This window comes from Euprymna scolopes, chromosome 8 (assembly GCF_053919585.1).
Source record: "Euprymna scolopes isolate OS-2025 chromosome 8, ASM5391958v1, whole genome shotgun sequence".
NCBI lineage: Eukaryota > Metazoa > Mollusca > Cephalopoda > Sepiida > Sepiolidae > Euprymna > Euprymna scolopes.
In genome coordinates, this window is record NC_136489.1 from 103,638,294 (window position 1) to 103,654,958 (window position 16,665).

A 16,665-nucleotide genomic window follows, 5' to 3' on the forward strand; every position below is an offset into this window, starting at 1 on the left:
GACTATTAAGTTTTTCATCTGCCCTTTGCATTTATAATCATTTTAATGCCATCTAACCAGATTAGGGTACATTTTATTTAACTAATCATTATGATATCAGACCTGATTTACTATCGCAATGAGCTCCTCCATTGTTGAACAGTCACATTTTCTGAGCTTAGCTTTTGCTATTGCCCATAGATTCTCTATATGATTTAAGTTGGGGGAATTACCAGACCACTCAAGAACATTAATCGCAGCTTCTTCAAAGAACTTTTGCGTTATTTTTTTTATGCATAACACGTTGCCAAATTCTGTTGAAATATTCCATTATCATCTGGAAAACGACTTTGAAGACTACGAAGCAAAATGAGTCTCTAATAAATTCTTATTTTTGCTATTCATCATTCCTGTAACAGGTATCAGACGTACACGACCAGCACTAAGCGCACCTGAAAACATCTTTTTAGAGCAACGTTTTGGTACTTGTTAAATATGTTCAGCTTAGATTAATATTCGGACCTTCTCAAAAACATGAACTTGTGACCATGGACTTCAAAATTTGACTCAACTGAGAATATAATTTTTCTCCACAATATCTACACTTCAATTCTTATGTACCTCTGTCTATCACATTATTTTTGTCTTCATCGCAGATGTCAAAAGTTGTTTACGCAGAGGTTTGTGGGCCTTTCTTCCAACTTCGAGGAATCTTAGCCTGACTATAGAATTGTGAACAACTACATCTGCAAATCAACACTAGTTTTCTTTGGATGCGTCACGCTATTTCTTATCTTTATGTGCAGTAGTTTTTATGTTTCTAAACACAATTTCCCTTGCTTTTAATTTCACAATAGCTGGGTTTGATTATTTTTTATTAATAATCCTTGTCAAAGACTTTCCTACATTATCTATCTATATATAATTTTTTTAATTTCATGGTAAATAACTGATGATCCCTTTAAGAACATTGGTACTATTGTTTGTTCATGTAAGTAAAACTATTCAACGATACAGGAAATTAATTGACTTGCTAACAAAAAAAAAAAAAAAAAAAAAAAAGTTCCAATGAAAAACTTTTTTTTTCCTTTTTTTTTTAGTTTTAAAGAAATTTTCAAGACTATATATTTTTTTATTTGTATTATTTTTACTTTTATACAGTTTATTTGTATTATTTTTATTTTTACAAATAAAATTAACGTTAAAATATAGTAGCTGTTCTGATACTATACTTTATCTTTTCTGTCCTTGATTAATGAAGAAGAAATCCTTTAAGATTAAGGATTAAAAAAAAAAAAATGTTGCCCCAATCCCGAATGCCTCTTTTTGGGGGTAGTGGGGTTTTCACTACATTAAAAACCAACTTTGTGTCTAACTTTAAATATTTTTTTTTCACATGTGGTAAACCTTCTTCCTGTTTTTAATGTTTGCTTAAAAATAAGCGCAATAAACTTTGCTGAGATGTTAATACATGCGTTTTGGAAAGGTAATTTATGCTGACAAATGTAAAAACACTGAAAAAATTAGTAAAAATAGATAAAAACATGGACGTCGGCTCTTTGGATGGAAAATAAGTTGGACTAACAGTCATTCGTTAAAGTGCAAAAGAGTTAACAATGGAAAAACTTTAAACAATAACAAAAATCAACAAATACCTGATGCCAAATGCAGTAAAATCCAAGCTTATATGTGTTAAAACTGTGTTTAAAGTTCTTTATATTTCATTTCTTTTAGCTGTCTTTACAACAAATAACTGGTTGCTTGTCACTTAATCGTTGAGGACTTTATAGTGACCAGCTAAATCAAATCATTATCATGTCATCAGAAGAATCTATGACAAGAATTTATTCATTTCGAGAACAATTTGATTTTGTTACTAGTCACCCACACAAACCTGTTAGTGCATAAGAGATGTGGCTGTAATTCGTCACTTTTATACACAAATCCATGGGACTATATATATTTATCTCTTCATGCATGAAGACAGTAAACAGGTTGAAACATTCTAAAACAATATATAAATAGCTTAGCGTGCCAAAATTAAAACAGTCTAAATAGTGTTTCCGCAAGTCACCATCGTCGCCGCCCAACGTCTAACTCTGTTCGTAGGAGTTAAAAACCACACCAAGTCCCAGCAATGATTTCATGATCTCCAGACGGCTTTTTTCAAACTGAATAGCCGTTGCTCGAAATGATCACCATTTGGATCTCATTTACCTACATAAAAATCTATAAACAGACAAAATACTCAATCCCTTACTAATAAAGTAGGCACGGCCAAAAACTGGAAGAAAAATCAAGTTTGGGTTTTTTTTTTAAACAAATTAAACTATTAAAATCCATTATTCTTGAGCAACTTTTTTTTTCTAGAAAGATAAAAGCCTGAATTTTATCATATGAAAAGCTGAATAATATAAATATTTTTCTATTTTTTTTTTTTTTGTCTAAATAAGATTTAGGATAATTTGCTAATAAGAATATACAAAAATATAACATAAGTACTTAATTTCAAATAATTCCATCTTTTATCTCACTCTATAGATTACGTGGCAAAATTAAAAATTAAAAATTTAATTGGAAGAAACTATGGTAGCTTTTACATGACTAAATGAACTTCATTTAGTCATGTAAAAGAACTTCATGAACTTCATTTAGTCATGTAAAAGAACTTCATGAACTTCATTTAGTCATGTAAAAGAACTTCATGAACTTCATTTAGTCATGTAAAAGAACTTCATGAACTTCATTTAGTCATGTAAAAGAACTTCATGAACTTCATTTAGTCATGTAAAAGAACTTCATGAACTTCATTTAGTCATGTAAAAGAACTTCATGAACTTCATTTAGTCATGTAAAAGAACTTCATGAACTTCATTTAGTCATGTAAAAGAACTTCATGAACTTCATTTAGTCATGTAAAAGAACTTCATGAACTTCATTTAGTCATGTAAAAGAACTTCATGAACTTCATTTAGTCATGTAAAAGAACTTCATGAACTTCATTTAGTCATGTAAAAGAACTTCATGAACTTCATTTAGTCATGTAAAAGAACTTCATGAACTTCATTTAGTCATGTAAAAGAACTTCATGAACTTCATTTAGTCATGTAAAAGAACTTCATGAACTTCATTTAGTCATGTAAAAGAACTTCATGAACTTCATTTAGTCATGTAAAAGAACTTCATGAACTTCATTTAGTCATGTAAAAGAACTTCATGAACTTCATTTAGTCATGTAAAAGAACTTCATGAACTTCATTTAGTCATGTAAAAGAACTTCATGAACTTCATTTAGTCATGTAAAAGAACTTCATGAACTTCATTTAGTCATGTAAAAGAACTTCATGAACTTCATTTAGTCATGTAAATTTCCATGTACTTTTAACGTCTGTTTTGGCGATTAAGTGAAGAATCAATGGTTTAATTCTTTTTTCATAAGCGATATATATATGTTTCCTACATAACCCCCAAAGTTAAGCAACGATGAGGCTGACCAGTACCAAATGAGTGACCATTTTGGGAATGCTAGACGCCGTATGTGATGAAGACAACTCCTGCATCTAGTATCACATTTGGTCATCTTGACCCTGCATCACCATCAGGACCAAGTGTTTCTGGAGAACAGAATGTGGTAGATGCAAGTCCTCCACACTTTAAACTAAGTCAAGAACAAATCACAGCAAATAGGAAAAAGTCGCTTACAACGAATCTGATAATCAAACCTGCTGCAAATGTACCGTTTGCATGGTTTGAGCCCGTGGACCTTGGGACTATTTTGGGTGCTTGTACAGTTTAATCAAGATATTAAAAAATGAAAATATCGAAAAAGCTTATATTGTACGTATGCATTCTGAACTGAAGATCTCCGAAAAAAAAAAATTCACTTAATTTGATTGAGTAGTTTTTTGTTTTTTTTTACAGTGGAAAAACACGTTTTTATGACAGCATGTTGAAGGCAGTCATCTTGGATTTTTTCTTAATTTTTGTTTGGAGTTTACAAACGCCAAAGGGAGATAACTCCAGTTAAAGCGCCGACACTCCCTCCCCATCTTTAATACTAGCTTTTCTTCCTAAAAATCGAACCTTTTGCTCGGTATCATAACAAATTGTTTTTTCGTTGTAAAACAAAAACTTCTTAATGAAATTAAGTGAATTTTTTTTCAGAGAACTTCATTCCATAATGGATACGTACAATTTAAAGTTTTTTTTATATTTTCATTTTTTAAGGTCTTGATTAAACTGTACAAGTACCCTATTTTGTGCCATTTCACCGCCTTTAGTAGTCTTTTTCTTACATGATACGTTCGCGTGCGAACGGGCATAGTGAAGTCCCATCGCGTAGGAACCTTTCAAATAAAAAAGTTAAAAAAAAAAAAAAAATTGGTTCATTTTTTTTTTTTTCATCTTACGTAGTTTTTAATGCTTTTTTTTTTTTAATTGATCAAAAACATTTTCATGGGCGGTTTACAAAACATAAGCACCAAACACATTTTTATGTTTTTCGTTTTTTTTCTTTTTTTATTTTTTGAGGGGTGGTGGTATTCCATTAACAGGCGCTTCTGCAGTTTAATTAACCGTTTTTCCATAAGTAACGCACCACTAGCAGTGTCAGAAACCGACCTTAAGAATGCGGAGAAAAAAAATTGAATAATTCGATCTCCTATCTTTACAAGCTTATAACTATTTGAAAAATGTAATTCAAACCCTAATTTTATTTAATTAAAGGAGCAAAGACCAAATTAAAAAAAAAAATAACAGGTTTAATAGCAAATTATGCAATATTTGTTTTTTGTTTTTTAAATCGGTTTTCTTTAAAAAAGATTTGAAGAAAATCAACAAAATTTTACTTCCTTTGATTATAACAAAATCGATACAAATTCCCAAAAATCACTTACCTATAAAAAATACTATTCAATGTGCAGTTCCATTCTTCATTAAGAATTTATCCATATTTATATTTTAAATTCCATTTATTTTTTAAATAAAAGAATTTTTAAACGACTATTTGAAAAAGGCGCCATTACAAAAGCAGTTCTATGTTCTTATCGAAACACACAAAGTACTGGTTTGTTCTTGTTTGGAACTACGGATGGATAGAATGAAGTAAAAGCCACACGTTCGCGTTAGCCATCTAACCTTGTGCGTGAAGAAATGTGTTCCCATAGATGAAAAGTAGTCAAATTTTACTTATAAGTTTTTGCCTTAAAAAAAAAAGAAAGTCAAGAAATTTTTTTTCTTTTCTCAAAGAAATACATAAATTTTTGATTTAATATATTTTAATTCTACTTTATCAAGTGAATTTTTTTTTAAATATCTAAAAAAAAAAAAAAAGAAAATATTGAATGAAATAGAAAAAATTGTCGTCAGCATCCGATATTTACTTGAGAATGTAAGCATCACATGAGCTTTCCCTTAAAAAAAAAATCAACGTGGTTTAAAAAAAAAAAAACAGATTTTACACTTTGGACTTTACAGGTAAATTTCCAAGAAACACTTCTTTTTTTTTGTTGTTTTAAATTATATTTTATTTATTGATCTTTTCTCTTCAATTTGTGATATAAAATTTTGCTGCGTAAATTAATTATTAACATTTTAATAGACATTTCAAAATGGGAGGGGTTAAAAAAAAGGTTGTCTAAAATATTATATTCGGTTTATTGGAAAGAGCATAAAATTTCACATTGATCCTGAAAATATCATAAAAATTTAACCAATAGAAAAATTTTGATAGATTTTTAAATTTTAAAAATTGAAAAAAATTAACTCGTAAAATTCAATTGATTTCATTACGTAAAAAAATGGCTGCATGAAGGTGCGCCGGCACTTTGTAAACACTGTTTTTTAAAAAATGAAAAATATTTCTATTATTTTTTAAACAACTTTAATAGTTTATTTTGTAAATATATTCCATAAAGAAAATAAACAATCCAGTTTTAAAAGAGAAATTACGAGTTTTTTATATTTTATTCGCAGTTTCATGTTAGGGGTGTCAAAAATTCCCCCAAAATTCTGATACACCTAACGCACCACCACCTCCCCAATGTAAACAGAACTTTTGTGAAATGGTAAATGTCGGTGCGTTACTTACGGAAAAACGGTTAATTAAACTGCAGAAACACCTGTTAAACTACACAAGTCTTATGAATGAATAACCCCCCTACTCCCCCCCCCCAAAAAAAAGAACGAAAAATATGAAAATATGTTTGGTGCTTATGTTTTTGTAAACCTCTCATGAAAACTTTTTTTTTAAATCAATTAAAATGCATTAATTAAAACTACGTAAGACAAAAATAAATAAATAAATGAACCACTTTTTTTTTTTTTTAACTTTATTTAAAATGACCGCTTAAAGATTCCGGCTGCGAAGATTTCTACGCGATGTGATAACTTCATTACGCCCGTTCGTACGTGAACGCATCATGTAAGAAAAACATTACCGAAGACGGTGAAATGTGACAAAATAGTCCCAAGTTCCAGGGACTCATACCATGCAAACGGTAAATTTGCGGCGGGTTTGATTATCAGATTCGTTGTCAGCGACCTCGAATACCCCTAAAAGAAAATCAAATTAGAGTGATCATTGTTCTGTTGTAGCGTAAGGTAACAGTTACCATTTTTGCATATATTACTATTTTCGACGTTACAATTAAATGATATTGATTTTGCTTAAAAGGACACTAAAAAAACGATTTGTCGCCTTTCTTTGAACAAACGCCGTATTAATTAACGACGCTACCTCAAAGTTTATACAATTTGCTTCCATTAATAACTTAAATGACTAAACGATACTGTAATAATGAAGGGAAGGGGTTTGTTTTACTGTACACAGATTCGAAAAAGTTGTCACAAAACAAATATAGAACAAATAAATGTTATCAAAGGCAAGATAAGTTACTTTTCTACCCAACTGGATATGTTTTTAGTGTTTATATTTAATGCAACATGTTTATTCAGCTCGAAAAACATACAGTGTTTACCGATGTATTAGAAACGGAGACGGTAAGTTTGGGAAAAGGAGTTATAAATAAAAAAACAGTCAAAATACTGTTAAAAACCCGCCGAATATATGTCAGCCTATGTCACGGTAACATATGTTGAGCGAGTTTCTAACAGTATTTGTCTGTTTTTTTTATTTATTACTCATTTTCCCAAACTTACCGCCTCAAAGAGACAGTCGGCTGCCATTTTAAATTTTCCAATACATCGGTAAACACTGTATGTTTTTCGAGCTGAATAAACATGTTATATTAAATATAAACACTAAAAACATATCCAGTTGGGTAGAAAAGTAACTTATCTTGCCTTTGATAAAATTTATTTGTTCTATATTTGTTTTGTGACAACTTTTTCGAATCTATGTGTACAGTAAAACAAACCCTAATTAAGTTTAAAATCCTACTATTTTTAAAGAAAAAGAAAGCGAAATAAAAATGAAAGTAAAGTTAGTTGCATATAACGCCGAGTAACTACAGCGAGTAAAAAATGAAATAACGAAAAAAGACGGACGCAGATTATCCCGGGTTATATCTCGGTGGCCATGGTCAGGTTGAAACCTTGCCACTTGCAATGACGTCAATGTGACGTCAGCAGTTTGACGCCGGTGACAAGCTGAAAAAGTACATGTGTTATAAATTGTGTATATATAATGCGTATATATACACGTGTTGGTTGCAATTCACGACACGAAAACATGTCTATAAAATGTGTTTACTTGCGTCGACTGCGTTCATGTACGTTTGTATCACCGCCCGTGATTTTTCTAAGGTGTTGAATCTATACTTGTCGATACGTGTGATCGTCTATATAATGTTTATTGCGACGGTAACACATAATGAACAGTTCACCAAGCCAGACAATAATGCACAAGGACAGTTCTTTTAAACAAAGAAACCGATAACATCTTTGGGGAAGGAGTACTCGAGCCAAAAAGGGAAGGGTGAACATGCCTTCTTCCGTCGGTTGGTATTGACTGGCGGACGGTCTGTAAACGGCAAGATTTCCTGATGCCCCCCCCCCTCCTCTTTGGTGTTGCACGTTTCTCTTGGTCTCTACATCACCAACCAACCTTGACTCAACTCTCTCCCTCCAGACTAACTCCCTACGTATATGTATATAAAACTATCTTTGTTTAACTCTGACCACGTAACTACTAATTAGTGCTATGCAGCACAAAAGAACAGTCACCCCATCTTTCCACGTAATCCATTGCTTTTTATCATTGTTAGCTAAAATCCAAAATCTCTTAATTTTTTTTTTTTTATTATTATTATTTTCATTTCACTCCAATCAAGGCACAGAGCCACTTGGTCATGAGAGGCTAAAATTTAGGATCAGATTTGCTGGGATACTATTTAGGGAGTTGGGCAGCAATTTACACTTAAATTTCTGCATGTCAATACAGTCAGAGAAGCAGGGTCCTGAGAGAGAATTCCAAAGTGCATTAATCTGAGGGAAAAAGCTATTCGAATAGAAGGCATCTAAGGATCTCTATAATGTAGGGGGGGGGTAATTTTGCTGCTTGTCTAGTTTGTCGGGGGTATTGTAGTCGAGGGTATTAGTGCTTTGAGTTCGTTAGAGCACTTGCCATTGAAGTACTTGTAAAACAGGCACATGATGCCATGTTTTGGCGTTGGACAGGACCTATTAGGTGGCGACTCTTTTCTGGACCCTGTCTAGGAGCAAGAGACTACTGGCAGCTGCACCAGCTCAGATGTGGTAACAACAATACATGTATGGGTGAAGTGTGGCCTTGTAGAGATACAGGGTACTCTCAGGTGAGAGTAGTCTTTTAGCACGGTAGAAAGAGCCAACCTTTTTCGAAGCAGCCTTTGCAATTACCTCAATGTATTTGTTCCAATTTATGCTGTCTGTGAATGTTAACCCTAGGAGTTTGAGGAAAGTGCTATCAGGCAGTGTATCATTAGCCATGGCAATCAGTGGTTGAGAACGTTTCTTGTAATTGTTAAAGGAAATAAGATTAGTCTCGGCAGCATTGAATATTACCAGTTTCAGTCCCATTCCACTACAGACCGGAGGTCTTCCTGTAGAGTTTTAGAAATTTCCTTAGATATGCATTTGTTAGTTTTAGTGTCTGTTATAGAGCATAATGTCATCAGCAAATATCCCCATCTCAGAAAATTTTATCAGGGAGATCATTTATGAATATTAGGAATTATAAAGGTCCAAGGATTGATCCCTGTGGCACACCCGCATTTATATCATGTTTTGATGTACGATCATCAAGGACATCTGGATTTTTCTCTTATCTAAGAAGGATTTGATTTAATATAATCAAATCCCACAATATATACACCCAGCAATACCATAGGATTTGATTTTCATGAGAAGACCATGCCAAATCCTGTCAAATGCCTTAGATATGTCGGTACTTATGCAGTTCAATCAAGACGTTAAAAAATGAAAATATTGACAAATTGTATTGTACATACCTATTATGGAATTAAGTTCTCATAAAAAAATTTCATTTAATTTGATCAAGTAGTTTTTTTTTTGTTTTTTTTTACAGCAGAAAAAAAATTTGTTATGACAGCGAGCAGACAGCCATGTTTGGATTTTTAGACCACAAGGAAAGGAGGGGGGGGTCGCGCCATTGAAAGATAACTCCGTCTTTCACATGCGAGCATTGTTAATCAATGAAAAAGTGACACATTACAAGACACCCTCTTCCCATGTTAAATAATAGCTTTTAAATGATTAAGTCTGAGCATCGACATCACTGTCGTAACAAATTGTTTTTCCATTGTAAAATAAAAATAAAAATTACTTGATCACATTAAGTGAAATTTTTTTATGAGAATTTAATTCCATAACGGATACATACAATATAATTTTTTATTTCGATATTTTCATTTTTTTTTTATGTCTTGATTAAACTGCATAAGTACTGATGTCTAGGGCTACTGACCTAGCTTCTTCTGCCTTATCCTGTGCTTGGTATATATGTTTGAAGATTACAGTTAGGATATCTGCAGTAGAATAAGCTTATCTAAATCCATACTGTCAGTCGGATAAAAGTTTATAGTCTGTGATGTGGCAGAGAAGTGTTTGATTAATTAAGGACTCAAAGATTTTGGCGAAGAGAGGGAGGAGGCTAATGGGGTGATAATTAAATGAGTCAATTCTTTCACCAGAATTTTGGTAAACTGGTGCAACAGAAACAATTTTCCAGCAGTCAGGAAAGCAAGATTCGTTAAGGCAGAAAACCATAGCAACCTCAGTGGAGCATTCTTTTAGTAGTATAGCAGGGATAAGATCGGGCCCACATGCTTTTGAGGTGTCTACATTTATCATGGCATCACGAACAAGGGAAGAGGTTATTTTCCGGTCATTGAGTGTGGCTGCTGTCCGAGAAGGGAAATTTGGGAGGGGGAGGGGCCTGCTGGGTCTAAAGAGTTGGAGGCAAAACGTTCACAAACAGATTTGCCTTTTTAGTTGATGTGCAAACGATCTCAATGTTGTTGGATAGTGAGGAAATTGTCAATCGCTCATTATTTACTACACGATTATAAATTTCCTAATTTCAGTGACTCGATGCATTTTCTGATGACTTCGGAATGCCTTCACTTGGCTGTGGCTATTTCTCTCTTACAATTATTTCTAGCTTATACAAAATTTTCCCATTTTGTATTGGACTTATGTCAGATAAGTCTGCGGAATGCATGTTGCCTTTGAGTGGTAACAGTTACACAATCAAAGCTGAACATTGTGGAGAGTGTGATTTGATAAAGTATTTCCATGTGGGAATGTGTGCTTCAATTGCTACTTTGAGCCATTCAGTATTCTCATTTGCACACTGTTCCACAGGAAGAGAAAAGATACTACTCCATGGAGCATCTCTGATGGCTTCCCAGTCAGCCTTCTTATAGTACCTTGTCATTTTGAGTAATGGCTCTTCAGCTTCGGGTCAAGAGTTTAGGGTGATTTCTATCATTATCACAATGTGATCGGCATTCCTGTGTGGGCTATAGACATTTGTTACACAATCATCAGGAACTGTGGTCAGAAATAGATCTAGAAGTGAAGCTTGTTGATTCCAATGATCTGGGGGAGGGGCAGAAACACAACTGTCTATGATAGGGAATGGGATATAGAGAAGCTATGTGTTATGATACCCTTGTGTCTGAGTAAGTAAAGACACCAAACCAATTACTATGGTGGACATTAAAGTTACCAAATACATCTACTTGCACGCTGGTATCTAGAGAGTGTGCTGCAATGCACTGCTGCATCTATGCTGTCAGAGACTTGGTTGATTAGAATATAGTCCTGTGTCTAGGGGGAACAGTAGAGAAAATATAAGTAGCTAGCGATATGTTGCAGATTTAGTTTAAAACACATGAAGGCCTGGTCGTCTTATTCTAGTCTGGATTCTATAGTCAAGGGGAGAGCGTTTCGAATATAGACACCAAGTTCGTGCATATGTCTGTTCGAGTCCTTACGGCAAAGTGGGAGATAACCATGCATGTTAAAGTGGTTTGAGGGGCTGGAGGATGGGTGTAGGTTAGTTTCACTTAGCGCTAAGATATCCGGGGAGTTTGCTAAGAGAAATGATCCAACATCGTCTAAGTTAGTTCTAAGCCCGCGGAAATTCGTGAATGCAAGCCTTTGTCTAAGTTTTCGCCAGGTTTGATCGTATTCTATCAAGCTAAAATTCGTGATATATATTTTAGCTGACATTCCATTTTCCCAAATTCCAAATTCTATCGAAATATCTCGTTTCCATCAACATTATTTTTCTATTGCGTTTTTTTTTTTTTTTTTTTTTTTTTTTTTGCATTCAAATATTTACGTTTCGAATAACACCAATCATAATAATCGTCTAGGTTATTTGGCGTTCCGTTGCTCGGCAGTCCATAATATAACATTTGAGTTTACTTTGACTGGCAAATAGTGAAATAACCCGCAGCAATTTTTGTTTTTAATAACTTTTCATCCATACGATAAGAGGCAAGAACCAAAGTAATTTCGAAAGTCAGGAATTTTTTTATGCGCTGTCTGTCGTATAAAAAAAAGAAACAATTTGTGGAATACGAGATTATGAGGTGTAAATTTCAGAATACGCCGATTTTATTATTTGGAAAAAAAAAAAAAAAAAGTATTCGTAAATTTGTAATACAGGATGGCCCACTTAAAAGTAGCTCGATATATCTAATTTTTCTCTAATCTCCCCCCCCCCCAGAGTTAGCGGCCGACTTAAAAGTAGATGTCAACGGGGAGCACCTTCACTTCCAGTATATTTTATAGTGCTAGCGCACTCATTTACTGATCCGCGCTATTTTTTTTAAATCGTATTTCCAAGTTTAAAGATTTCTGGGGTTTGTATTACTGTACACAGATTCGAAAAAGTTGTCAAAAAAAAACAAATATATAACAAATAAATATTATCAAAGGCAAGATAAGTTACTTTTCTACCAAACTGGATACATTTTTTTTGTTTTTATTCAATGTAACATGTTTATTCAGCTCGAAAAACATGCAGTGTTTACCGATGTATTGGAAAATTCAAAATGGCGCCCGACACTCTCTTTAACATGGTAAGTTTGGGAAAAGATGTTATAAATTATACACTAGATAAAATACTATTTAAAAAACACCGAATATATGTCAACTTATGTCACGGTAACATATAATGAGCGAATTTCTAACAGTATTTTGTATAGTTTATTATTTATAACATCTTTTCCTGAACTTACCGTGTTAAAGAGTGTTGGGCGCCATTTTGAATTTTCCAATACATCGGTAAACACTATATGCTTTTCGAGCTGAATAAACATGTTACATTGAATAAAAACAAAAAAATGTATCCAGTTTGGTAGAAAAGTAACTTATCTTGCCTTTGATAATATTTATTTGTTATATATTTGTTTTTTTTTGACAACTTTTTCGAATCTATGTGTACAGTAATACAAACCAGATTTGGGATATGTTTTTTTTATTCAATTGTAAGGTTAAAGTATAGAATAGTTATAAAATACCCTCCCCATGTTAAGAATGGCTTTTTAAATAATAACAGTATTATTTCAGCACGGATCAATAAGGGCACTAGTATCTATTTTATAACACTACAGATAATTTAAACAATGCTGCTACAGGTAATTTAAATAAAAGAATGTTCCGCCGGCGCCTCTCTACTACATTTTTCCGGGGCTATTTTTAAGTGGGTCCCCCTGTATATTTAAAGTAAGCCTGCCTACTTGTTTTTAATTTTAACTATCACCTGTGTCAAAGTATTAGCATTACATTCGGCCGCTATGGTAAGTGACGAAGTTTACACATTACCCACAGGTAAATATTTGGGTTTGTATTACTGTACACAGATTCAAAAAAGTTGTCAAAAAAAAAAAAAAATATATATATATATATATATATATATATATATATATATATATAACAAATAAATGTTATCAAAGACAAGTTACTTTTCTACCTAACTGGATAATTTTCTGGTGTTTGTATTTAATGTAACATGTTTATTCAGCTCGAAAAACATTCAGTGTTTACCGATGTATTGGAAAATTAAAAATGGCGCCCGACTCTCTTTCACACGGTAAGTTTGGGAAAAGGTAAAAAGAAAAAACTAGACAAAATACTCTTAAAAACTTGCTCCAGCTGTGCGTGGCATGGACTGACATATTCGGTGGGTTTTTAACAGTATTTTGTATATATTTTTTATTTTTAAATCCTTTTCCCAAACTTACCGTGTGAAAGAGTGAGTCGGGCGCCATTTTTAATTTCCCAATACATTACATCGGTAAACACTGAATGTTTTTCGAGCTGAATAAACATGTTACATTAAATAAAAACAGTAGAAAATTATCCAGTTAGGTAGAAAATTAACTTATCTTGCCTTTGATAACATTTATTTGTTATATATTTGTTTTTTAACAACTTTTTCGAATCTATGTGTACAGTACAAACCCATTTTCTTTGATATATTTTAATTCTTAGAAAGTTTTCACATAATTTTGTCATAGCGTTTCAATGAAACGCCGTTTCATGCTTAGTGACTTCTGTTCAGAATTAACATCAACTATATCCATTTCCGCAGTCTTAATTTTGGGGACGCAATAGTTAGAGATTGCCCAAATTTAATACTAACACACATACAAAAAAAAAAAAGCGTTATTATAGCGGTCTGCGTCGGATAATTTTATAGAATCACTCCCGTCTCTAATAACCAAAAACAAATCAAAATATGTAGAAAAAGAAAGAAAAAATGCTTTAAAGCCGGGAGTGATTAAAAAAATAATACCCTGCATTGAACACGTCCAATAAAAGAAAAAAAAATCATATTGTGTACATACCCAAAATATAAATTTGACCTGTAAGTTCCCCAAAAACGATCCGGATCCAATAATGGAGACGAACTATTTTCGGAAAGCATTTTAGGCGAATCCAGTGGTGTTCGAACCCTCATCTCCCTTGAATAAATCAAATATTGGTAATAAAGCGCCACTGAAATGCTGATAATGCTAACACACAATAAAACCAGTTTCGTTGTTGTCAAACTATCAGAAGAGATAGGCGACAAGGGGTGCGTACCCGTCGTCGTGGTCGAAGAAGACGATCGACGGTTTTTGCTTTTGCTACCATTGTTGTTGTTTGTCTGTAGATGGTACGGGGTGTTGTTGGCCGCACCAGTGCCATTATTTTGGTTCTGTCCATTATTGTTGGCACTACTGTGGCCGTATGCATTTGATGAGGATGTGGAGGCTGGACATTGTCCACCAGCCGCTGACAACTGATGATGCGTTGTCGATTGTAGTGTCGCCGGGTCGCGATCTTTATCGTTTGTCAGACGACGCCGGGTGTCCTTGCTGTTACGAGCCATTATCTTCGATGTTGTTCTTTCGTTTACTTTTCTTTTTGGGTGAGCCAAAACACTTTGTTGCTTTAACCTGTAATATTCATTAAAGTTTGTTTTTAATTACCCAGGTTGGGAATATGTCTTTTCCCTTTTTTTTTTTTTTTTTTTTTTATGTATTTAAAAAAGACAACAAAAATATGAAGAGAAATGTCACCATAAAATAAAATAAATGCTTTTATGATTATTAATAAATAAAAAAATGATTTTTAAAGAATTTCATATGAGTGAAAAATATCAAGATTTTGATTTAAAATTATGTTTAATGGGTTTATGTACGAAAATCATGTCTTTTTTTTCTTTTTTTGTCCGCAAAAATAAAAGAAAAAAAGAAAAAAAAAGAAAAACGGAAGGAAAAAGACGAATATATTTTTTTAAGAAGGCGATAAAAACCGAGGGAATTCCAGCTATGGTGCAATTTCTAAAGTCAATGAAATATTTTTGTTTTGTTTTTAAGACAAGCTTTGTATTATTTTTGAGAAGAAAAAATATCGTCATTGACTGTTCGGGATTTATTATTTGAAAGGTGGACGTCGTCCTCTGTTTTTGTTGTGATTGACACGGAAACGAGAGAGCGAATAATAGAAGAGAGAAATAACCTCTTTTTTCTTTTTTTTACAGCCTTCTCTCAGTTTCGGTAAACATTTTGATCTTTAAGTTTGTTGTTTAAATTTTATAATAGATTATGGGTTCATCTGGACGGGTGTGTGTTAAATTTCAGTAAATAATTCCAAAATATGAGCCCGTTTTTATAAGCTGATGTGGTAGCTTCGCTAGCAGTAGTCGTGGCGGTGGTCGTAGTGGTAAGTGGCCTTTAATCAGCAGCAGCCGCCACCGCACGCAACAAATTTCTATTGTTCTTTACCGTCTTTTTAAGTTGTGTGTGTCTGTACATAATAGCATAACCAACCTTATCATTATTTATTTTTTTTTTTTTCGTAACATTTTTATGTCCTTTGCCCTTTTTATTATTTATTATTGACTCTTTTGTTTATTCTAGTTTCTTCAAGAAAAAGAAAAGTTGTTTTAAAATGTGTATTTATTTATTTATTTATTTATTTACTTCCAAGTTATTTATTGAACAGTATTGGGAGCTTTCAGATGAGTTTTTCTTTTTAATGACCGGTTCCGGTTCGGTTCTCAGAACCGGTTCTGTTTATCTCCCTTATACAGTAGGAAAATAGGAGACAAGGTCGGGAACGTGGGTTTTGAAAAGCTAGCGCCCTACAGGAAGAGCACTCTGACGTACAAAAAATGCCTGGACAGCCCTATCAGCATTCCCGGTAAAGGAGCGCCTCAGGCGATTAGCAATAAACTAATCCCTTCCTAAAAGTAATTCCTGGGAGAGTGGACCTCCTAGGACTGCACAGCCAACAGAGAACAAGCCACTTCAACAATGACCTAGAGTCAGATTAACAAACCGATGCGAATTTAAAAACTCCTATAAATCGAGAAAATAAACAACCGAAAGAGAGAAAATTCTCAAGTCCGTCACACCTCAAACAGAACCCAAGACCATGTGCTCAACAATGTCCCTCCCATACCTTTTGACGGCAGAAAAAAGTTGCAAAGGAATCTTCAATGACACATTCAAATTCCTTCAACTTACGTACACCTATACACACACTAACAAGAACACGGTAAACCAACACACATACACAGTATCACACTGCCAAATACTCACATACATTACTTATATATGTATATTATCCAGACTATGAACATATTGACTTGTGACAACTAACTCAATTTACTTCACTAAGTGTTCCCCATCTTTTGGCTGACAATCATTCGATTTCATT

At 33.3% G+C, this 16,665-nt stretch overlaps 1 protein-coding gene across 1 annotated transcript in view; it reads right to left on the reverse strand.

The window, feature by feature from the left end:
- Positions 1-15,691, reverse strand: part of LOC145283689 (mannosyl-oligosaccharide glucosidase-like) — a 116,477-nt gene extending 100,786 nt beyond the window's left edge. Inside the window, exon 1 of the mRNA XM_080132715.1 lies at positions 14,304-15,691. Coding sequence (XP_079988841.1) covers positions 14,304-14,830 — 527 coding nt within the window. The 5' untranslated portion in view covers positions 14,831-15,691. The remainder of the gene's footprint in view (positions 1-14,303) is intronic.
- Positions 15,692-16,665: the final 974 nt, after the last annotated feature.